The sequence below is a fragment of the Molothrus ater genome, chromosome 31, assembly GCF_012460135.2.
Source record: "Molothrus ater isolate BHLD 08-10-18 breed brown headed cowbird chromosome 31, BPBGC_Mater_1.1, whole genome shotgun sequence".
NCBI lineage: Eukaryota > Metazoa > Chordata > Aves > Passeriformes > Icteridae > Molothrus > Molothrus ater.
The window spans coordinates 1,454,077-1,473,572 of record NC_071658.1 but is presented as its reverse complement, the minus strand read 5'-3'; the positions used below and the strand labels follow the sequence as shown (position 1 = coordinate 1,473,572).

Genomic DNA, 19,496 nt, shown 5'->3' with positions numbered 1-19,496 from the left:
ACCTTTGTTCTGCAGGATGGTGGAAATCTTCCTGTGCTGGGAATTGTCCCGATTTTGGTTTACCATGTGTTGATAGTATCTCTCCCAAAGGAGTTGGCTTCTCTTGAAAGCTCTGGATTGGTAGGAATCTTGAGGGCTGTACAGTTCTTTCCTGCTCCCTGGAGCCAGGGCCACAAATGTCCCTTGGTGTCTGGAGCTCACTTGACTGAAGATGCCCCACTGCTGAGGCTCTGTCCAGGAGATCCCTCTGTTTTCTTCTCTGGAGGGGTCTGTGAGCCCAGAGAAAGAAAACAAATGCTAATTAACAGAGAGAAGTACAACTTGGACACATTCCTGTGCTCCTCACTCTTGGTACAACGTTCCCTTCTTGCCTCTCTTGGACTCAGCCAGCAGTGATATCTCCTTGCTGTGAGTTCTCAGTGCTGTACAGGGATGGAGTCCGGGCAGTTCTGAGAGCTCGTCCCCATTCTTTGAAAAGGTCACTGCCTCAATCCAATGAAGCTAAAGAGGAAAGAAATGCCCAAAGAGCAGAAATCCCCAACCATGTCACATGCAATCACGGAGAAGCTGATGGGACAGAGCCATGTGGTTGGAGTATGTGTATTGCACTCTGTATTGTTAATTTATTGGTGCTGAGTATTTCAGCAAGCAACTTCCAGGGCTTCCAGGACTGTCCTGGACAATGTGATCACAAATTGTTCACCAGTGCCACTTGTTGAAGAAAAGCCTTTCTGAACAAGGCCAACTCTGAGGCTCTAGCTGGTTTATTTTTGCCTTTCAGCTGCTTCCCTCTAAGTTCCTGTGGGAGAAGTTTCTCACCATGAAGAAGAAGGCCAGCACTGGCGGGAGTTTTCTACCCAGAATTGGCCCATGTGTAGACCTGGGGAAGACTGGTCCAAAGGTAGCCTTTTCCTGCTCTTCTCCTTTCTGTTTGATGGGAAGTTTGAAGAGGGTGTGTGCTTGTGACAGGCTTGTCTCCAGCAAAAGACCTCAGTGTGCAGGTCCTGTTGTCATTGCAAGCTGCTGTTAGAGGTGGGCTGGGAGTCCTGATCTGCACTAAGCCAACACAAATAAGCTCTGCTGAAGCTGCCTAAGTGTAGCTGCCATTGCTGAAACAATGGGGGGAAGGCTGGGGACACAAAGGCACAGCATTGCCATGTGCCATTCTCCTGCTGAAGGAGCCACCTCTTGCTTTGGTGTGGTCACCATCAAATGCTCGGGGTCACAGGATTCCCTCCGGAGTGGCAGCATTGGCCTTGGAAGGCCGAGGCCCTGCAGGAATGACTTCAGCTTTAACGAAACAAATTGCCTTTATGCTTTGGGCTGGAACAATGTGTTGGACCCTGAGGGGGTGTTAGATTTTGCAGGCTGCCAGATGTACAGGGGACTGGCCCTGGGCAGAGGGGAATGGATGTGCTTTATCTGGATCAGTGCCTTCTTAGAGGTGTGTTTAAAGCTGCTTTTCTGGCGGGACTGGCTCAGTAGAAAGCACAGTCCCAACGGGTAGGTGACTGAGGTGGGCTGTTGTTATGAATGAGGTCCCTATATGTCTAATTTAATAAACCAACATTAGAATTTATCAGCAATTTTAATTGAACAGCAATTTTATATGAAATCATGCAATCAAATATAATCAAGCAGATACAAAATAATTTGGCAGTGGTTTGGTTAAAGCATAAGCAAAACCAGTCAGGATACAGGGGGGTTTTCTCACCCTGCCTCCCATTCAAAAGATAAAGAATCCAAAGACAACTTATAGACTGGATGTTAATACATATTCCTCAATAATTTTCTGTCAATCTCCTCCTATTTTTGATTCTTGAAATCTATGTCACTGCACAGTGCATGCTCTGCTTGTTTCTAAAGGGGTCTTTTGGTTTGGTGGTCGCTTCCCACGAAGGCTTCTCTTCATCATCAGTGTCCTTTGAACAATCCCACAAGCTGCACATGCACCCCAAGTCTTGTGTTATAGAAGCCAGCATTATATTCCAAAAAGAAGCCTTATGATTTCATAGATACCTGGAATCATCCCAATTTTGTCTATTTCAAGGTCGATTCTTTAATTATCCTGAGGCCTATTGCCTTTTGGGATGTTACTTATCTCAAACTACATCCTGCATCCTGTTTTCTCATGAACATCTGAAAAACGACTGTTTTGTGTCACTAATTCCATATCCTTTTCCTCTCTTACTTTTTGACAAATATTTTTTAAAATATTTAAAATATAGTTATAATTGTTAGCACGAATCAGATTAATCTATCACACTGTTGAGCAAGAAATTGGCAGCAAGAGCCATGTAACACACTGGTTAAGGATTGCCCAGACAAAGCAGGGGAGAGTTTTCTCCAAGCCATGCCTCTGCTCCAGAATCATTTACTGTTGTTTTGGGCCCGTCGGTCCGCCTCGGCGGCGGCGGTGGTCCCCAGCCGACATTGTTGAAGCCGTCGCCCTTCCTCGGCCTTAAGCCGGGGACCAACATTGTGGCGGGCAGAATTTTTTGGCCTATTTTTTTTTTTTTTACGGGTCCGGCACCCGATGGAGAGGCCCTCGGACTGGTCCTGGGCGAGGCGGCGGCGCCTCGCCTACCTCGGTTGTGGCTGGATCGACTGAGCCGCTTATGCCGGGTGGGGCCGGGTTTGCCGCGCCGGGTCCGTTGCTTTTTGTTGAGGTGGGCAGAGTTGGGGGGGTGCCCGCCAGGCCTCCGCGGGCCTTTTTATTTTTCTCTGGCGGCCCTAAGCCACGGCACCGAGAAGTGTTGCGACGAAGGTGCGAGCTGGATGCCGATGGGTCCATCGTGGGGAGGCAGTGAGGCACATACCTCGGCCCCCCCCACCCCCCCCGGGGCTCCTGATCCCGCGGCCCCCGTGGCTCGCATGGGTCGTTGTGAACGCACCTCCGTGTGCCTTTTTTGTCGTGCCATCCCCCGGCTTTTTTTTCCAGAAGGGAAAGCCGACTGCCACGAGGCCGGGTGAAAGCCGGTGGCCCGTGGCGCCAGGTCGGTGGCACTTTTTTTCGCACGCTCGGCTGGGTTCCCCGGGTCGGAAGCGGGGGGGGGGGGGGGGGGGGGGGGTGCCACCAAGTCCCCCTCCGCCCGGTGGGGGCCAGTCCAGTCCCCCCATTGCCTAGCCGAAAGGGGAGCCGTTGTTGGCAGAACATCCCACAGGAAAGCAACTGGTGCCACAAGGAGTGGGCGGCATCAGGCAGCTCTGGGGAGGCCCCTCAGCACTGCTGTATCCTGAGGGAATGCTGCTGGCCATCCCCTGTGTGTATCTGCAAAAGCTTCAAATCAGCTGCCTCAGCTTCCAGGGCCTCTCTTGGCCAGCATCCTGACGTGGGTGCAGGGCTGCTGCCAGGCACTGCTGGGACCCAGCGGGACAGGACCGGCTGTCTCGTGTCCACGGAGCAGCCCTGACACAGCCAGGGCCATCCCGAAAGCAGACAAACGCTCCCGGCTCAGCAGAGAGGAGCAAGGAGCACTGGGCTGCGCTCAGCGTATCTCAGCTGGGCTCACTCCACCACACGCCCCCATTTTAAAGCTGGCTGATGCCCAGCTGCCAGAAATGCCTATCTTGTTCTCTCCAAGATGCACAGGGAGAGCCAATGAGCAGGACACCTTGGGAGGCCTTTGCTGAGGCCAGGGACACACCAAGATCAGCCAAGGCTCTCCACGCTGCCTGGCCCACACAGCCCAGCTCTGTGCTGGCCCTGGGCCACAGCAGCTGCCACCAAGCAGCAGGCAAATGCATATTGCCAAGAGTTGAAACACAGCAGACAGGAAAGATGTGAAAAGTGTGTGTGCAAAGGCCTTTTAATTCACAGCTCTCACAGAGAGCTTTGGGGCTCATGGCTGGACACAGATGCTCCTGCCCACCCTCTGTCCAAAAGGGGTAACACATCCTGCTGCAGGTGCTTGGGTTGGTTTCCACAGGTCCAGGCAGATGCCAAACCTGCTCTTCCCTGCCTTCTCCCTGCCCCACTGCCATGTGCAACAGGCCTCAAGGACGGAAAGGCACACAGAGAGCCAAAGGGGGACACTCGCACCTGCCTCACTGGGAGCTCCCTGGGAAGCACTTTCCTTGAGAAGCAAGCCCCTTTCCTCCAAAGGTGTTTCCCCAAATGTGCAGCTTTCCTGGGGAGCACCAACACACCCTTAAGAAACGCTGGCAAGGCTGAATGACTACAGGTCCTTTCAGGACAGCCAATCCAGCTCTAGTTCTTATTGCCCCAAGTGAGTTTCCAGGTGCAGGTTCAGAGGTGCAGCCCCAGGCCCTCCACAAACACAAGCTGCCCACGGCCTCTTCACCTGCCTCAACTCCTACCTGTGCTCACGGCACCAAAACCAGGCTGTTCCTGGCCAGGGACCAGAGCCCTGTTCCTGCAGGATGCTCTTGCCAGCACCTTCCAGGACTCTCTGCTGTGCACACAGCGCTTTTCATGCCCGCTCCCAACAGGCTTTGGAACACAGAGCCCACCTGGCTGGCTCTGCCACCAGCACAGCCCAAACGCAGGCGGAGGAAGAAGCAGCAGGCGCTGTTTTGCGGCCATGCCCAAGAGAGACTGGAAGGGTGCCCTCCCTCTGCTCTCCCTTGGTTGGCTTTCTGACTGGCTCTGAGCCTGGGGCTGCCGTTCCTCACTTGTGGGGAGCAGAAGCACAGCCGGGATCCCGGCACTGCCTGGCAGTGCTGCGGGCACCGTCACGGCCGCGTGTCCGAGTCTCGGGCACCGTGCTGCTGCTTCATTTGCCCTCAGGCACAGCCAGAGCTCCCAGCTAAGCCCGGATGCTCTCTGCTGCTGCCCTCTTCCTCATCCTGTGCAGGGATGGAGTGCTGCTGTGCTTTCAGGAAGCTATTCTTGAAAGCTTCCAGCATTCCAAGTTCCTTTACCCTCCGTGGATGCTTGCCATGGAATCCCTCTCAGATGGGTTCAGAGCATAATCAGGTTGGCTCTTTTAAATACAAGGGTGTTACAGGTTCTGTAGGATTCCTATGTGGAATGTCTGAAATGCTCTTGTGATTGGAAGTAAGTTTTGTTATATCAGTTGCTGTTGCAAAGAATATGTACAACCCCTGGAATGGTGAAAAGCCACTGAGTAGCAGCAGGAGATGGAGCATGGTGCTTCAGTGGAAGGGGCAGGCCACCCACATTCAGGGCATCCCCTCCATCAAGAGGGTGTTGCCGTTACGGCGTGGCGACCTGGTTCGGAGGGGTCCGGCACGGTGACCCAAGGCCCAGGGTCACTCGGTCCAATGCTACATACACCAATGTGGTGGACAGCAAAATGGCGTTTATTGAGGGGTCTTAGGGGGTATTTATGGCTTGGGCAGTCTGTGTCATTTCCCTCTGCTCGCGTCCGGCCGGGTGGGTACAGAGCAAAGGTCAGACTGCAGGATGAGGGGGGCCTCCTTATCTACCCGTACAGCCCGAGATCTTTCGCACGCAGATCCCTGGCTCTCCACATTTCCCCCCCCTTCATGATTAGTAAAAGTCTTATAAAATTATAAAATGTAAAGGTTACAATATTTCATGCGTTAGTAGAGTTAGTGTAAAATCGTAAGTGTGTTAGTAAGTGGCACGCCTTAAAGTAATTGTCGGCGCTCGAGAAACAAAATGTTAGCTGTTTCCAGGCGCCTTTTAACAAATAGCACCAGTTTGTTTAATATGCAAGGCCCGAAGATTAGGGTTAGTAAGATTATAGTGACTGGGCCTATTAGGGTAGAAATCAGGGTGGTGAGCCATGGAGACCGGTTGAACCACAACTCGAACCAGCCCTGTTGAGCTTCTCTATCTGCTTTCCTTAGGTTTAGCCAATTTCTCAATTCGGCCATGGAGTCTCTGACGACTCCAGTGTGGTCTGCATAAAAGCATCATTCCTCTTTCAAGGCAGCACACAGGCCCCCTTGCTGCATGAATAAGAGGTCCAGTCCTCTCCTGTTTTGGAGGACAACCTCTGAGAGTGAGGAAAGGGATTTTTCCAGGGAGGAGATGGATTTCTCGATCCTTTGCAAGTCTTCGTCGACTGTCATCTGCAGTTGTGCCAGTCCCTGATGTTGTGTTGCAAGGGCCGAGATGCCTGTGGCAGCGCCGGTAGCTCCTAAACCGAGGAGCATTGCGATGGTGACGCCTGTTATCACCTCTCGTTTGTAGAGCCGGTTGGGTTCCTCGAACAAGCGGTACACCTCTTCTTCCTGGCGATACAGGACTCTGGGGACAATTAGAACTTGGACACAAAAGTCAGTAGAATGGTCGAATTTGTCAAGGAGTACACATGGGCTTACCCCGGATTCGTGACAGACCCACATTCCCGATGCAGCTGGGATCACCCACTGGAACTTCCCTCCCTTAAGTTTGACGAATTCCTTGCAGACGTTGCCCGTCTGCTTTGCCAAGGTTGCATTGCCAAAGCATTTGCCCTGGCCCGTAACCTGACTTAGGGTGATACCTCTCCGGGGGGTGTCCCATCTGCATTGGCGTGGATTGTTTGACTTAGAGAAGATGAATGGGAGATCAAAGGCAACACCTTCGTAAAAAGGGGGTTGTGCATCATAGCATAACCAGCATGATTCTGTGAAGTTCGGGTTGGATTGGTTTAACGATAAGCAGGTAGCATTTAACACGCTTAAGAATGGACTGGAGAGGGTTGGTTTGGTTAAGAGATCGGATGGGGAAGCTAGTTTCGACCTCTGTGTTTCGCTGCTAGAACTACCGTTAGCTGCGATCTCTTCCCTGGGTCTACTCATTACTAGAACCGGATTGGGTCCGACTGATTGGGATATTGAGGCTGGGAGTCTGATAATTTGTATGTTCGCCCAGATGCTGCGGCTAGGGAGATGAGCATACGCTGTCCACACTTTACCTGTGGCCCAGGCTTCATGGGTCGGCTGCAAGATTGTCATTATATAACCTGTGCAAGTGTGCTGTATCAAGCCTCCGGGCTTAAGCGCATACCCATCCCCGTCAAATTTTGGTTCGATACAGCCGTGTGGAGTGTACTTAATTTGCAGGAACTTATCAGGCTGTTGAGGCGTCCATCTATTGCTTATCACAATAGTTTCACACCCCCAATATCCACAATATCCATGCCCTGGGTAATTACAATAACTTTTTCCTGGGTTGGAAGCAGGGCACCAGTACATCCCAAATACTGTTGTCTCCCGAAATCTGGGGTGCCCTGTATGCATGGGAAAAATGTCTTTTAACCTGAACTCGAAAGATGGGATGTCAGCTGTAACAATTTCTTTGATGACCCCCTCACCTGAGAGATGGCGTAGAACCCACCTGAATGGCTGGTGAGGGTAATGTTTTGTGTCTGCTTGTCCTCCGCCTACTAACTCTAGAAACAAGATTACACAGAGATACCGGTGCTGCTTTAATTTTGATGGCGCGAGCTTCTCAGGTGATGTCGGGTTGCTCGATGGCCTCTCTCTCTTTCCCAGTAGTGGGGCATATGAGTTTCGGGGACGTCCAATGATCCAGTCCTGCGAACAAAGTCTCACAATTCTCATGAGTTTCCCTATGAAGGTCTGGTTTGATAGATTTGAGTGGACACCATTTAACATCCCCGTCTTTTCTAACGGCCGCATATCCCCGCCCCATGAGCACTAATCTCCAACCCTGTTCCCACCCCCCTAGTTCATTTTTGATCACCACCTGTGGGCCTTCCTCTAGCGCCCGAGCGGCCCAGTGTCTCTGAGCTGGACTGTTTGTTTTGTCCCCCCTAGGGAATTGATTTAACGCTAGCAGCGCAGTTGCCAGCATGCGCGCCTGGTCACCCGGGGGAATGGCATTGGTGAAGCCTTCTGCCTTTGCTAGCACTTCCAGCTTAGTTTTCAGAGTCTGGTTTGCTCTTTCGACGATGGCTTGCCCGGTGCTGTTGTATGGGATGCCATGCACCAAGGCGATGTTCCATTTCGAGGCAAATGCTTGGACTACCTTTGAGATGAAGTTTGGGCCGTTATCTGTTTTGATCTGTTTTGGAACTCCAAGCCATGCCATGGCTGTTAGCCAATGTTGGATGGTCGCTTTGGAATCGGTCTTGAGATGCTGTGTGGCCACAATCATGCCGCTGTACGTATCTACGGTAACTGCGAGCCACATTCGGGGTTTCAACAGCTGACATTGTGTAAAGTCTGTTTGCCATATTTCTGAGGCTTTGAGGCCTCTGGGGTTGACGCCACTCGACCACAGTGGCGACTTCTGGCAGTGGGGGCACGTAGCGACAACGTGCTTTGCGTCCGCGGTAGAAACCCCGCACCTTTTTGCAAGCGCTTTAGCTCCGATGTGAAGGGATTCGTGCAACTGACAAGCTTCCTTCAGTGTCCATACGCCCTTTGCGGCAGCGTCAGCCTTGTCGTTGCCTATTTGGTAGAATCCTTTGATCGGGTCGTGGCTGTTGATGTGGATGACTGATATGGTGCCTTTCCGTGAGTAGAGTGCTTCCTCCAGCATTGTTGCCACTGTGGACACTGACACACCTGGTCCGGACATGGCTAGGCAGAGCTTGGCCACAAATATGGAATCAGTCACAATGTTAAGGTGTTCTTCTGGGAACAGTCCACACGCTAGCACTACAGCTGCTGCTTCAAGCTGTTGGACCGAAAGCGTGGGGTCGGTTGCCTTGACACATTGCCACTGTTCTCCTGACTGCCATACTGCCGCCGCAGTGGAGGTCTGCGATGATGCGTCTGTGAAGATGGTTGGTCCCGCCCGCGGTCGGTCAAGTACTTTTGGTGGGAGGTCGATATCGATGACCGTGAGCAGCCGAGTCCAAGGGGGTTTCTCCGCGTAGCAAATCTCTCCTCCAAAGCCTGTGAGGGCCATGGCTAGATATTCCGATATTGTTGTTGATTGCGCAGAGAGCTGTTTGCGGAGAGGCAAGCTTATCTTGGAAGGTTCGATGCCCAGATGTCTTAGGGCGAGTTTCCTGCCTTTCATGATGAGGCTGCAGAGGCACTCGACTCCCGGGGAAAAGGCACGCGACGGTTTCCCCAAAACCACCCATAGTATTGGTTGGGCCTTGTCGGGGGGTCCTTGGGCTAAGGCTCCCACTCCCCCCTTTTTTGTAAAGTGGACATACAGAGCGACTGGAGCACTTGAGTCCCATCTGGCGAGCATGCTCTCTGACATCTGACGTTCGATGAAGTTGAGCGAGCTTACCGCTTCCGGTGTCAGGGTTTTTTGCTCCCATGGGTTCTTCCCTTTCAAGAGGTCATTCAGAGGGTCCATGACCTCGGGAGGAATCAGGACGATGTTGCGGAGCCACTGTAAGGACCCTACCAGCTGTTGCATGTCGTGGAGCGTCTTGATGTCTTGGCGGATTTTCATCTGGGGAGGAGTTATGTAGGAGCTTGTGATTCCCACTCCTAGGAAGGTCATGCACGGTCCCCTTTTTATCTTAGCGCTCGCTACCTCAAAGCCATTTGTCCTTAAGGTCTCGGAGATGGTAGACACCAGCTGGTCCACTTGTCTCGTGGATGGTGCGGCGATCAGGATGTCGTCCATGTACTGCACGATGGTTACAGTCGGATTGCTCTGCCGGACTGGTGCTAGCGCTCGGTCCACGGTGATCTGGCAGATAGTCGGGGAGTTGAGCATTCCTTGTGGAAGCATCCTCCATTGGAAGCGTAGGTTAGGCCGCTGGCTGTTTGGGAAGACGATGGAGAAGGCAAAACGCTCCTTGTCGTCTTCGTGCAGGGGAATAGAAAAGAAGCAGTCTTTGATGTCGAGCACTGCACAGGGTTGTCCTTTTGGTATCACAGAGTTCATGGGCAGCGAAGTTTGCACAGGGCCCATAGGCTGGATTCTCTTGTTCACTTCTCGCAAGTCGTGCAGCAGACGAAAGCCTTCACCAGATCGCTTAGGTATTACGAAGATCGGAGTGTTCCATGGACTCGTGGAGGGTTCTATATGATTCTTGTGTAATTCACGGCTAACTAACTCAATGAGGGCAGTCATTCGAGGCGTTGACAAGGGCCACTGTTCGACCCACACTGGGTCGGCTGATTTCCAAGTCAGTTTGATGGGCAATGGCGGGTACGTGACAGTGGCCCTTAGAATAAATTTGTCACCCTAACATCCAGCAGGGCTAGGGCATCCCTCCCTAGCAAGGGTGGGCAGTCTGACATCACATATGCAGTGAGGGTAATAGTTCTTCCTGGTCCTCTCTCGGTGCAGAGGGTTATTGCCACGGGTTGGGTGCTCTTGTGGGCTCGGGACAGCCCTCCAACTCCGCCCACCATGGGGGCTACTTCTAGCTTCCATGGTCGAGGCCAATGTATGTCTGGGATGACGGTGACATCTGACCCTGTGTCCACCCAAAAGGGAAGGCAGATGGCCGAGTCGTCGGAGCTGTTGTGGAGACGACACACTGCCCACACGATCAGTGGGTGTTTCCCCACCTTCGCGGCGAAGGCCACCCATGGGTCCCGTTCCCATGCTTTCATGGCCAAAGCCACCCAGGGGCCTCGGCCCCAGGGAGCTGTTCTTGGTATTCCTGAGGTGCAGATGGGTTCGATTGAGCCATTGGCTGGGCGACAAAGTTGGTCGCTCCCTGAGGGGGTGGAGGTGGTGGGCATGAAAGCCCTGTGCCCCATTGGGGGTTGCTGTAGCTGGGCCGCTGCATGTTCCAAGTGGGAGGAGGCTGGATACGGCCCGGCTGCCCCCTCCCTTTCCCGTTTCCCTGATGCCTGGATCTGCATTCCCTAGCTAAATGCCCTTTCTTTCCACATGCCCAGCATGGTCCCCTGGGTCTCCCCTGGCGTGGTGGAGCAGCTGCAGGTGGGCATCCTGATTGGGAGCAGCTTGTTGTCACGTGCCCAGCTTGGCCACACTTAAAGCATGCCATGACACTCGTTATGGCAGTGTGAACTGCTGCTTGAATGGGAGCTAGGTGTTCTTCTTTTGCAACGTGTCTGATCATGGTGGCTAGATTAGACTCTTGCGGCAGTGATCTTAAAATGTCCTTGGTGGCTGAGTTGCATTGCTGGCGTAGACACTCTGCCAGCACAGGACCCTTTGCCTCTGAGGGTAATGTTGAGGAATCTAAGGCAGCCTGTAAACGATCCACAAACTGAGTGAAGCTTTCACTCTCACCCTGCTTTATTGTGGACCAAGGCGACGGTTTGACTATTACTTTGGAAGCAACACGGATGGCTTCTCGGGCAGCATGGGTTGTTGTCATAACCTCATGTGCCCGCAAGCCCTCAGCCTGTGCCTGAGGGGTGATCATTGTAGGGTCTGTGCCCATTAGCCTCTGTATGCTGGAGCCTCCACTGCTGGTGCAGTGGATGGTCTGCCCCTGTTACCAGGGCCAGCTGCTTAATACAGTTATCCTCCCATTCCTGCTTAAAAACGATCATCCCTGCCCCATCAAAAATCATTCTGCAAGTCTGCTTAATATCAAAAGGTAACATGTCATCCCCGCCAAAAACGCTGTCAATGAGTGTGGAAACCATGGCAGAATTAATTCCCCTATCTGCAATTGCTTTAGTAATTGCCTGCACGTCTTTCGGGTTTACCGGGGAATAGGTCCTTTGATTCCCGCCGGCTCCCCCCACCCGAACCGGGAACACCAGTTTTGCCGACGGAGTCCATTCAGCACACGCTATTTTTATTTTACGCCAGTCTGTAAGCGGAGTTCGATCTTTCTCTGGTATCCCCTTCACCCATGCAGGAGCGCTGTGGCTAGTGACCTTGTATGCCGCTGGTCTCCTTTTGTTAAAGCCGGAATCTGAGTCGGAACTTTCCGATCCCCTCTCGAGCTCGGAGCTCGAGTCCGAGTCCGAGTCGGAAGTCAACTGCCCGGACGTTTCCGGGCTGCTCTGCCTTTTTCTCGGGCTCCGACCCCGCCCCTTCTTGCGAGGGTCGGGCCGTTCCCTCCCCCTGGGGTCCCCCCGCCTCCTGCTGGGGGAGGTCCTTGCCCTATAAGGACCTAAAGTGAACTGAGCGCTCTGATTGGTCTTACGCTCCTCCGCGGGGGCCGCCCTGTCCCCCCGCTCGCCTGCGCATGCGTTGTTAAGCAGGCTGACTGCATTTCCGCCCCCCGTGTTTCCCTTTCCGCCCTGAACATGCGGTTCGGCGCCATTCTCAGACGCATATGGAGGGGGTGTGCTTTTATCCACCCCGTCGGGGTCCGGCGATTTCGCCACCTCCCGCGCTTCCTCCGTTAATCCCCGCCAAAACGCCTGCGCGCGTTCCCCCCCCTCTGATGGTAAGGCGGTCTGCTCGGGGGAATCCGGCGTTCCCGGTTCCGCGGTGCCGGTCTGATCGAATCCCTCCGTGGTTTGCGTTGCCGCGCCCACCCCCAACTGCGGCGTGGCTAATAGCCAAGCCTGCGCGGCTTTCCAGGTCTCCTGTTCTTCTCTAGCTTTCTGCAGAGCCTGCATGACTCTGCCCCATGACTTTAGAGCTTTCCCTGAGCCTGAGGAAATAGTCTCCTCGGCTAAAACCTTTGTACAAGTATCCCATATCTCCGGATGGAGAATACCCACCGGGCTCTCTATCACCCCCAGCTTAATAAGTCTCGGTATAGCAAGACATAAATCTTTTAGCTTACAATCAATCCCCCATTGGGCATGCATCTGAGTTACGACCTTCGCTATGGCCTCCATGGTCCACACTGGTCCGGGGGCGTCCCCCCCGCTGCACTAGGCCTGCTGTGCAGCCGCCGATCCCCTGTCCAGGCGAAATCCCGAACTCCGGGCGCTGCAACTTCTTCCCGGGGTTTCGGCACCAGATGTTGCCGTTACGGCGTGGCGACCTGGTTCGGAGGGGTCTGGCACGGTGACCCAAGGCCCAGGGTCACTCGGTCCAATGCTACATACACCAATGTGGTGGACAGCAAAATGGCGTTTATTGAGGGGTCTTAGGGGGTATTTATGGCTTGGGCAGTCTGTGTCATTTCCCTCTGCTCGCGTCCGGCCGGGTGGGTACAGAGCAAAGGTCAGACTGCAGGATGAGGGGGGCCTCCTTATCTACCCGTACAGCCCGAGATCTTTCGCACGCAGATCCCTGGCTCTCCACAAGAGGGTGTGCATTTTGTCCTTCTCGTCCCTCTACCCCAGTATCAGGCCTGATATCTCCTTCTCTGGAGTGGAGTTTTTCCAGTTCTGACTTCATCTCATGCTTGGCCAGTGCGTGAGATGAGGCTGCTGTGACCTGTGATACCACCTCCATGCCAAACACAGCTCCATTTTTTATCTTTCACAGGTTTACTTCCCATTGATTGACCCGTCCATTGTTTCCCTTAAGGGTCAAATTTCCACCAGGTAAACCATAAGGTTGCCTTCGTTCTCTGCTCTTCATTATCTTGTTGACGTGCACAACAGGGGACCAAATATGACAGGGCCTTAGACACAACTTTGGTCCCTGACACACAGGCTCCTTGTCCCACTGCTGGCCTTCAGTGTGCTCAGCAAGATGTTGAACTGCACAGTGCTGTGGAACTGCACCTTCAGCACAGGGACCTTTCCAGCCTGACCTGCCCCCGTTCCTCTGGGTCTGTGCACAAAACACAGTGTGGGAGACAACGGCAGCAGGGGCCTGTGTGTCCCAGGGCCCTGGATTTGCTTCAGCTCCACAGGGATGCAGGCAAAGTGAAGATGCCAAACTGTTTATTAATATAAGGCGAAGCAAAGGGATGAGCTGGAATGGAACAAAAGGGGATGGACATGGTGAGAGAGCTGGAGGGAGGGATCTATCTACAGGCAGGGAGAGGGCTGAAGCCACAGGAGTGTCCCAAAAGCTCAGCTGTGCCAATCATCATCTGTGCCTGGAACTCCAGTGGCAATGGGAGATGGCGTCCTCTTCAGTGTCTCCTGATGCTGTTCTTGGGTCACTGATTCACTGGATCCTGAAGATAAACTTAATTCTTCAGCTCTGCTTGTAAACTGGGCTTGAATATTCCTGCTACAGTGGGATAAACTGCCTTTCTTCTGGGTGTGAATGGCTGAAACAGAGAGGAAGATGGCCACAGTTAGGGCCCACGTCTGCAGGAATCCTAGGAGAACCTCACGCCAAGTGATTGTCCAAGTCAGCTCTTGGATAGGCCAGAAGAGAGGAGGAGCCAGCAGGATCAGCTGCAAAGGGCTGCTCACGAAGCCCCTGGCCCGTGTCCCTGAAATCTCACAGTGCTCTGCCCACGCCACCCCTCGTCCGCAGAGGGAGCGAAGCCTGCCGCAGCTGGGCAGGGCTTGCAGCTCCCCTCGCCAGCCCCCGCTGTCAGCCCGCTCCGGCACTCACCCTCATTGAGGACCTCGAGCTCTTCCTTCTGGCCCCTCATGAGTACCTTGGCAGACCCTGTGAACACAGAGCCTGTCACGGCGCCAGCGGCACAGCTCCCTGCCGGCGGCGCTGCCGGCGCTGTGGCCACACGGGCTGCTGGCCCGGCAGGGCTCAGCCCGGCCCTTGGCGCACGCTGCTGCCCCAGGGCACGGCTGCCAGAGGGCGGCAGCAGCAATGCCCAGGCCGGGCGGGGCTCCACGGCACCGGGCCTGGCTGGCGCTGCCGGGGCAGCAGGCGGGGCTGGGGCCGGGCTGCGGCGGGCTGGGCCGGGAGGGGGCCCGGGCTCAGGGCTCACCCATGAATCTGACAGCCGCCTCTCGCAAGGGCTCCTGTGGGCTCCGCAGGTAGTGCAGGGCCCGGCGAAGGTGCTCGGCCACTCTGCTCCTGTCCTCTGCCAGCTGCAGAGAGCGGCAGGAGGGAAGGGTTGGCGCGGGCTCAGCCCCTGGGCCGGGCGCTGCCTGCGCCCAGCCCCGGCCTCCCCTGGCTGCACAGGCCTGAGGCGCGGCCAGCAGCCGCTGGCCAAGGGCTCCCGAGGGCAGGGGGCAGAGGGCTGGCTGCTGCCCGGGGAGCCGCGGTGCCGGCCCACAGCCTCGCCAGGCCGGGGCTCCATGGGCACCCGGCTGGGGCCCACGGGAGCCTGGAGCAGAGCCCGCGTGGCCTCTGGCTGCAGCAGCGGGCAGGGGCACAGCTGCCAGCCCCGCACACTGAGCACCGCCTCAGGGGCCTTCTCCAGGCTGAGCCTGGGGCTTGCAGGCCCTCCTTACCAGGCAGTTGGCAAACTTCAACATCTTCTCCCTCTCAAGTAGTTGCTTGAGCTTCCTCTTCTTCAGGAACTCTACCACACAAAGCAGCAGTTCGCGAGAGGCCTGGAGAGGAGCACAGATGTGGAGCTGCTACCGCAGCCCAAGAAAAGGACTTGCATCCCTGTGCCAAGGCCAGGAGCAGAAGGCTGAGCCTGGGAGAAGCCAACCAGGAGACATCCGAGACCCCTTTCCAGGTATGCACCAGCATAACTCAAAACCTCACCTTTGCCACGCGCTTGTTCTCATCATGGCAATGAAAGAAGAGTGGCAGCAGGCTCTGGCTCACAATCTTCTTCAGAGTTTTTTTTCTTTTGTTCACTACCAAGTCCATCACCTTGAAGAAGAGATTTAGGGAGAGCAGCTGCATATCGATGTCATCCTGGAAAAAAGGAAAATACCTCAGCACCAACTTCTCCGAGCCCATCTGGGCAAAGGCCTGAAAATCCACAAAATTTCTGGGCAGCAACCAGTGCCCATGGCAGGGGACACAAGAGCCTTACACAGTCAAAGAGCGGCAGGAGTGCCTCAGCCAGCTTCGGGGCAGTGGTGCTGGATATCAGTATGTGTTCGTTCTCAAGTATATTTGTGAGCACAGAGAGAGTCATGCTGACAACATATCCTTCTGCATCACCCAAGAGCTCCACAAGGTTTTTAGACAGACTGCACATTCTTCTGGCCTGTGTGGAACACAAGGCAGTGCTGGAAAGCCACGGACGGCTGCACCGCCACCACCGCCCTGGCACTGCAAGGCCACCCTGCAGCTGCAGGGCCCACAAGCCAAAGGCCTGAGCCAAAGCACTGGGGCAGGTGAGGCAGGAGAGCTGGGAGCAGCTGCCTCAGCTCCTGAAGCTCTGCCAAGACAAATGAACTGCATTCCCCAACCCCACACTGCTCATACAACTTCAGCCACTGCCCCCTTCTCACCCTCAAGGGATCCTTGCTGAGCACCACAAGGCCTCTGAGTGCCAGGCGCCGCTGCTCCCTGCACTCACTCTGCAGGTGCCTTGACATGATCTCCAGTGTGCTGTCACCACATTTCCTCAAGTCTAGGCACTGAAAGACCTGAAAGGCACAGGGCAGTGACAGGGGAGCTGGCCAGCAGGAGCCCAGAAGCGCACAGGGGTGGGCCCAAGCAGCAGCACAGGGCGTGGGCATCGTCCCAGGCAGCTGTGCCTACGAGAGAGCAGAGAGCTGGGAGGCAGCTCAGCCAGGCAGCGCTGGCCTTGAGGCTCACCTCCACAAAGAATGCCAGGAAGGGCAGATCCCAGCGTGGCTCTTCTCTGTGCAGGCGCTTGAGTAGATGGATTGCAATGAGGGAACACAAGGGGATAAAGATACGGAACATCTCCCTGGAAGGGGAGAAAAAGACACCAAGACCCTGAGGTAAGTGTGCTAAACCTCTCCCAGGACTGACCCACAGAGGTCTGGTCTTTCCCCAGCATCCCTGGAAGAGATGTAGGCGCTTTATGAGGCAGCTCATTTGGGCACCCTCCTCTACCAGCCTTTTCCAGTCTCCTTGGCTGTCCCTCAGTGACGAAGCTCTCTGTCCCATGACCACGGGGACTGAGTGGGGCACAGGGCACAAATGCCGGGGGCAATGAGGAGCAGGGGGTCTCACCTGGCCAGCAGACCCACAGCATAGTGCTGGGTGTCAGCACACAGCAGCATCTTCCAACCACGCTTGCGCTCCATAGCCATCACCTCATTGTCACAGCGCAGTCGGCAGAGCAGAGCCTTCATGGCCTGCACTGCAAACCTGTGTGCAGAGCAAAGCCCAGGTCACACTGGGAGCACTGGCACTGGCTACAAGGGCATGGGAAGGACAGGAGGACTGGGACCTGTTGGGCTTGCTAGGAAGGTGGTGTTCCTCCTGGCATGCTCTCCAGAAGGTATCAACTTCCTCTGGTAGCATCTGCTGTGTGGTGATAACAACATGGAAGAGCAGAGCCACAAACAGGTGCCCAGAATATGGGATCATTGCCTTGTGGCACTCAGGCACAATCACCCAGATCACCAGAGTTGCCTGCAAAAGAAGCAGCCCAAGACAGGGCTCAGTGCCGAGGTGTCCATGGGGCAGGGCCCAAGGGCAGATGCAGGAGAAGCAGCGGGCCTGGTGCCCCCTGAGCCTGCCCCTTGCCCAGGGTTCAGCCCAGCACTTGAGGCATGGAGAGGATGGAGAGCTGCTGGGGAGGTGACCCAGGGGCAAGCAGAGCCCAGTTCCAGAAACTCACAGCCAGGGCAGAAACATTTGTGTTATCCCCATCAGAGGTGCGTCTGCTGTGCAGTGGCCAATCCTCCATTACCCGGACCAGTGTTGGCAGCACTTTCTCCATTGTTACTCGTGACGAGCCAATGGTTCTCCATATCATTGTAGCAGCTCTGTGGGATCAGAGCTCTGTGTCAGGGGCATCTCAGTGCCAGTACCATGCCCTGTGCAGCTGTGGGGGCCCAGGTGACAGAGCCCCGGTGCCCTGAGGGGCAGGGAGGGAGCATTGGCAGCAGGCTCAGGAAACAGAGGGGCCCCAGGGTGCTGGACCTCTCTGCCTGTCTGGCAGAGCCCATAGCACAGGCTGTGCAGGGCCATGGGCCCCAAAGGCTGGTGAGCCCTGAGCTGTGCAGGCACGTGGGCCCCATACCTGTCACACGTTGGGGCACAGCGCAGGAGGGTCAGCACCACGTCCGCAGGGTGTTCTTCAGCCAGCCTCACAATGTCAATTTGCAGCCTGGCATCCAGAGCAACATGGGACACCAGCCTCTGGTGGATGCTCCTTACAATGGCTGGCACCTGGAGGAGGCATGGGGGAGATTTTGAGTGCTGTCCAAGGCAGCAACTTCCCCAGCTTCCCCCAAGAAGTGCTTCCCTTCCCACCACACTGTGCTGGACTCAAAGGCTGAGGGGCCTCAGTGACCATGGCTTGAGGGGACACACAATCCTGGCAGGCCTCCAGGCCTGGCCCCAGGCTGCTTACCTGCTGCTGAGAAGGAACAGCACTGTCCTCAAAAAAATCCATAGTGGGAGCATGAATCACAATGGGAGTGGGCATGGTGACAGTATTTGAGATGTCCTCAGTCTCTTCATTGTCACTGTTTGTGATGACCACATCCTCTGTCATTGATGTGAGAAGAGCCTTTGCCCAGCTTTCAGTCACTGAGGTGTCAAAGTCTTGTGAGCGCTCAGCCGAATCTGGGCTGACATCAGGCTCTGCCTGGAGCTCGGTCAGCCCCGAGTCAGGCTCAGCTTTGCCCTCAGCTGCTGAGGTGCCGGTCTTCCTACGCCGAATGTGCAGGAACTTCCGTAACCTCTGCAGGAGAACAAAGGACAGGGAAGGCAGGGACGTTGCATGGCGTGCTCCAAGCATGGTGCTCGGCTGAGCAGGGACAGCAGGCCCAGCCCAGCTGGGGGTGGCTGCAGGTACCTTCAGGGTTTGGCGGAGGCGGCCAGGGCCGGGTTGCTGCTCTTGTGTCTTGTCCAGGGCTGCATCTGGCAAAGAGCGAGCGCAGCCAGAGCTGAGGGGCTGTGGGAGAGGCCAGAGAACACAGCCCAGCCCTGCGCTCCCCAGGCTGGGAGAGCCCCAGGATGGCCCAGGGGATGGAGCACAGCCACTGCAGGGTGTCTGCCCGGGCCCTGTTCCATCCTGTCCATGAGCATGTCCCCAGGGGATGGGATGGGATGGGATGGGATGGGATGGGATGGGATGGGATGGGATGGGATGGGATGGGATGGGATGGGATGGGATGGGATGGGGCCAAGCTGGCTGTAGCCATCAGCCCTGTGGCCCAGCTCTGCTACTCACCATCCTCCAGTGTCCGGATCTGTTCCAGATCTTCAGGCTGTTGTGCTTGGGTGGCTCCAGGGTCATTCTTTTTTTTCCCCCTGAACACTTTGAAAGGGCTGAGAAATCTGTCCGCCATTCCACCACCCAGCCTTGACGGCACCTTCTAGAAAGATGCCTCAGGATATCGCCAAGTCAACAATTGCAGTTGTGCCTTCAAGGCACCTGCGACAGGGAAGCCTCAGGAAGGCTGCAGGACAGGAAGTCCTGCACTTTGGTCTTTAGGGCTCCTGCCACAATCACAGGAGACTCCTCATTAACAATTTAGGTGACCAGATCCCACGGTCTGGACTTGATGGCACTGACACTGAATGAGAGATGCCTTGGAAAAGTTCTGAGTCACCAAGACCCGCAGTCTGGCCTCGCGGTCAGCTGCAGGACCAACACCTTGGAAAAGCTCCAGGTGGGACACGAACGAGCGCGCTGTGCGGGGGCTCCTCACAGCACTGCTCTGTCCTGTCCCGTCACGTGCTCCGAGCACCCGGGCAAGCTTCTATTTCCCACATGTCACAAAGGGCCCTTGGACACTGGGTTCCGTTCCATGGCACAGTGACCGTGCTGCAGCGTGCCACCCAGGGCCCT

The 19,496-nt window shown here is 55.4% G+C and overlaps 2 protein-coding genes across 2 annotated transcripts in view; one reads left to right on the top strand and one right to left on the bottom strand.

Annotated features, from left to right (window-relative positions):
- LOC118700556 (uncharacterized) overlaps window positions 1-19,496 on the top strand; it is a 185,893-nt gene that overhangs the window by 53,732 nt on the left and 112,665 nt on the right. The gene's annotated exons all lie outside the window — the stretch shown is intronic.
- On the bottom strand, window positions 13,592-18,993 carry LOC118700565 (uncharacterized). Its single transcript, XM_036405128.2, has 12 exons — window positions 18,876-18,993; window positions 18,498-18,562; window positions 18,051-18,383; window positions 17,718-17,866; window positions 16,316-16,430; window positions 16,006-16,143; window positions 15,582-15,758; window positions 15,305-15,460; window positions 15,043-15,144; window positions 14,574-14,676; window positions 14,237-14,293; window positions 13,592-13,943 (listed from the first exon to the last, which is right to left on the bottom strand). The coding sequence occupies exons 1-12, from the start codon at window positions 18,991-18,993 to the stop codon at window positions 13,741-13,743; spliced, it is 1,716 nt and encodes a 571-aa protein (XP_036261021.2). The 3' UTR covers window positions 13,592-13,740.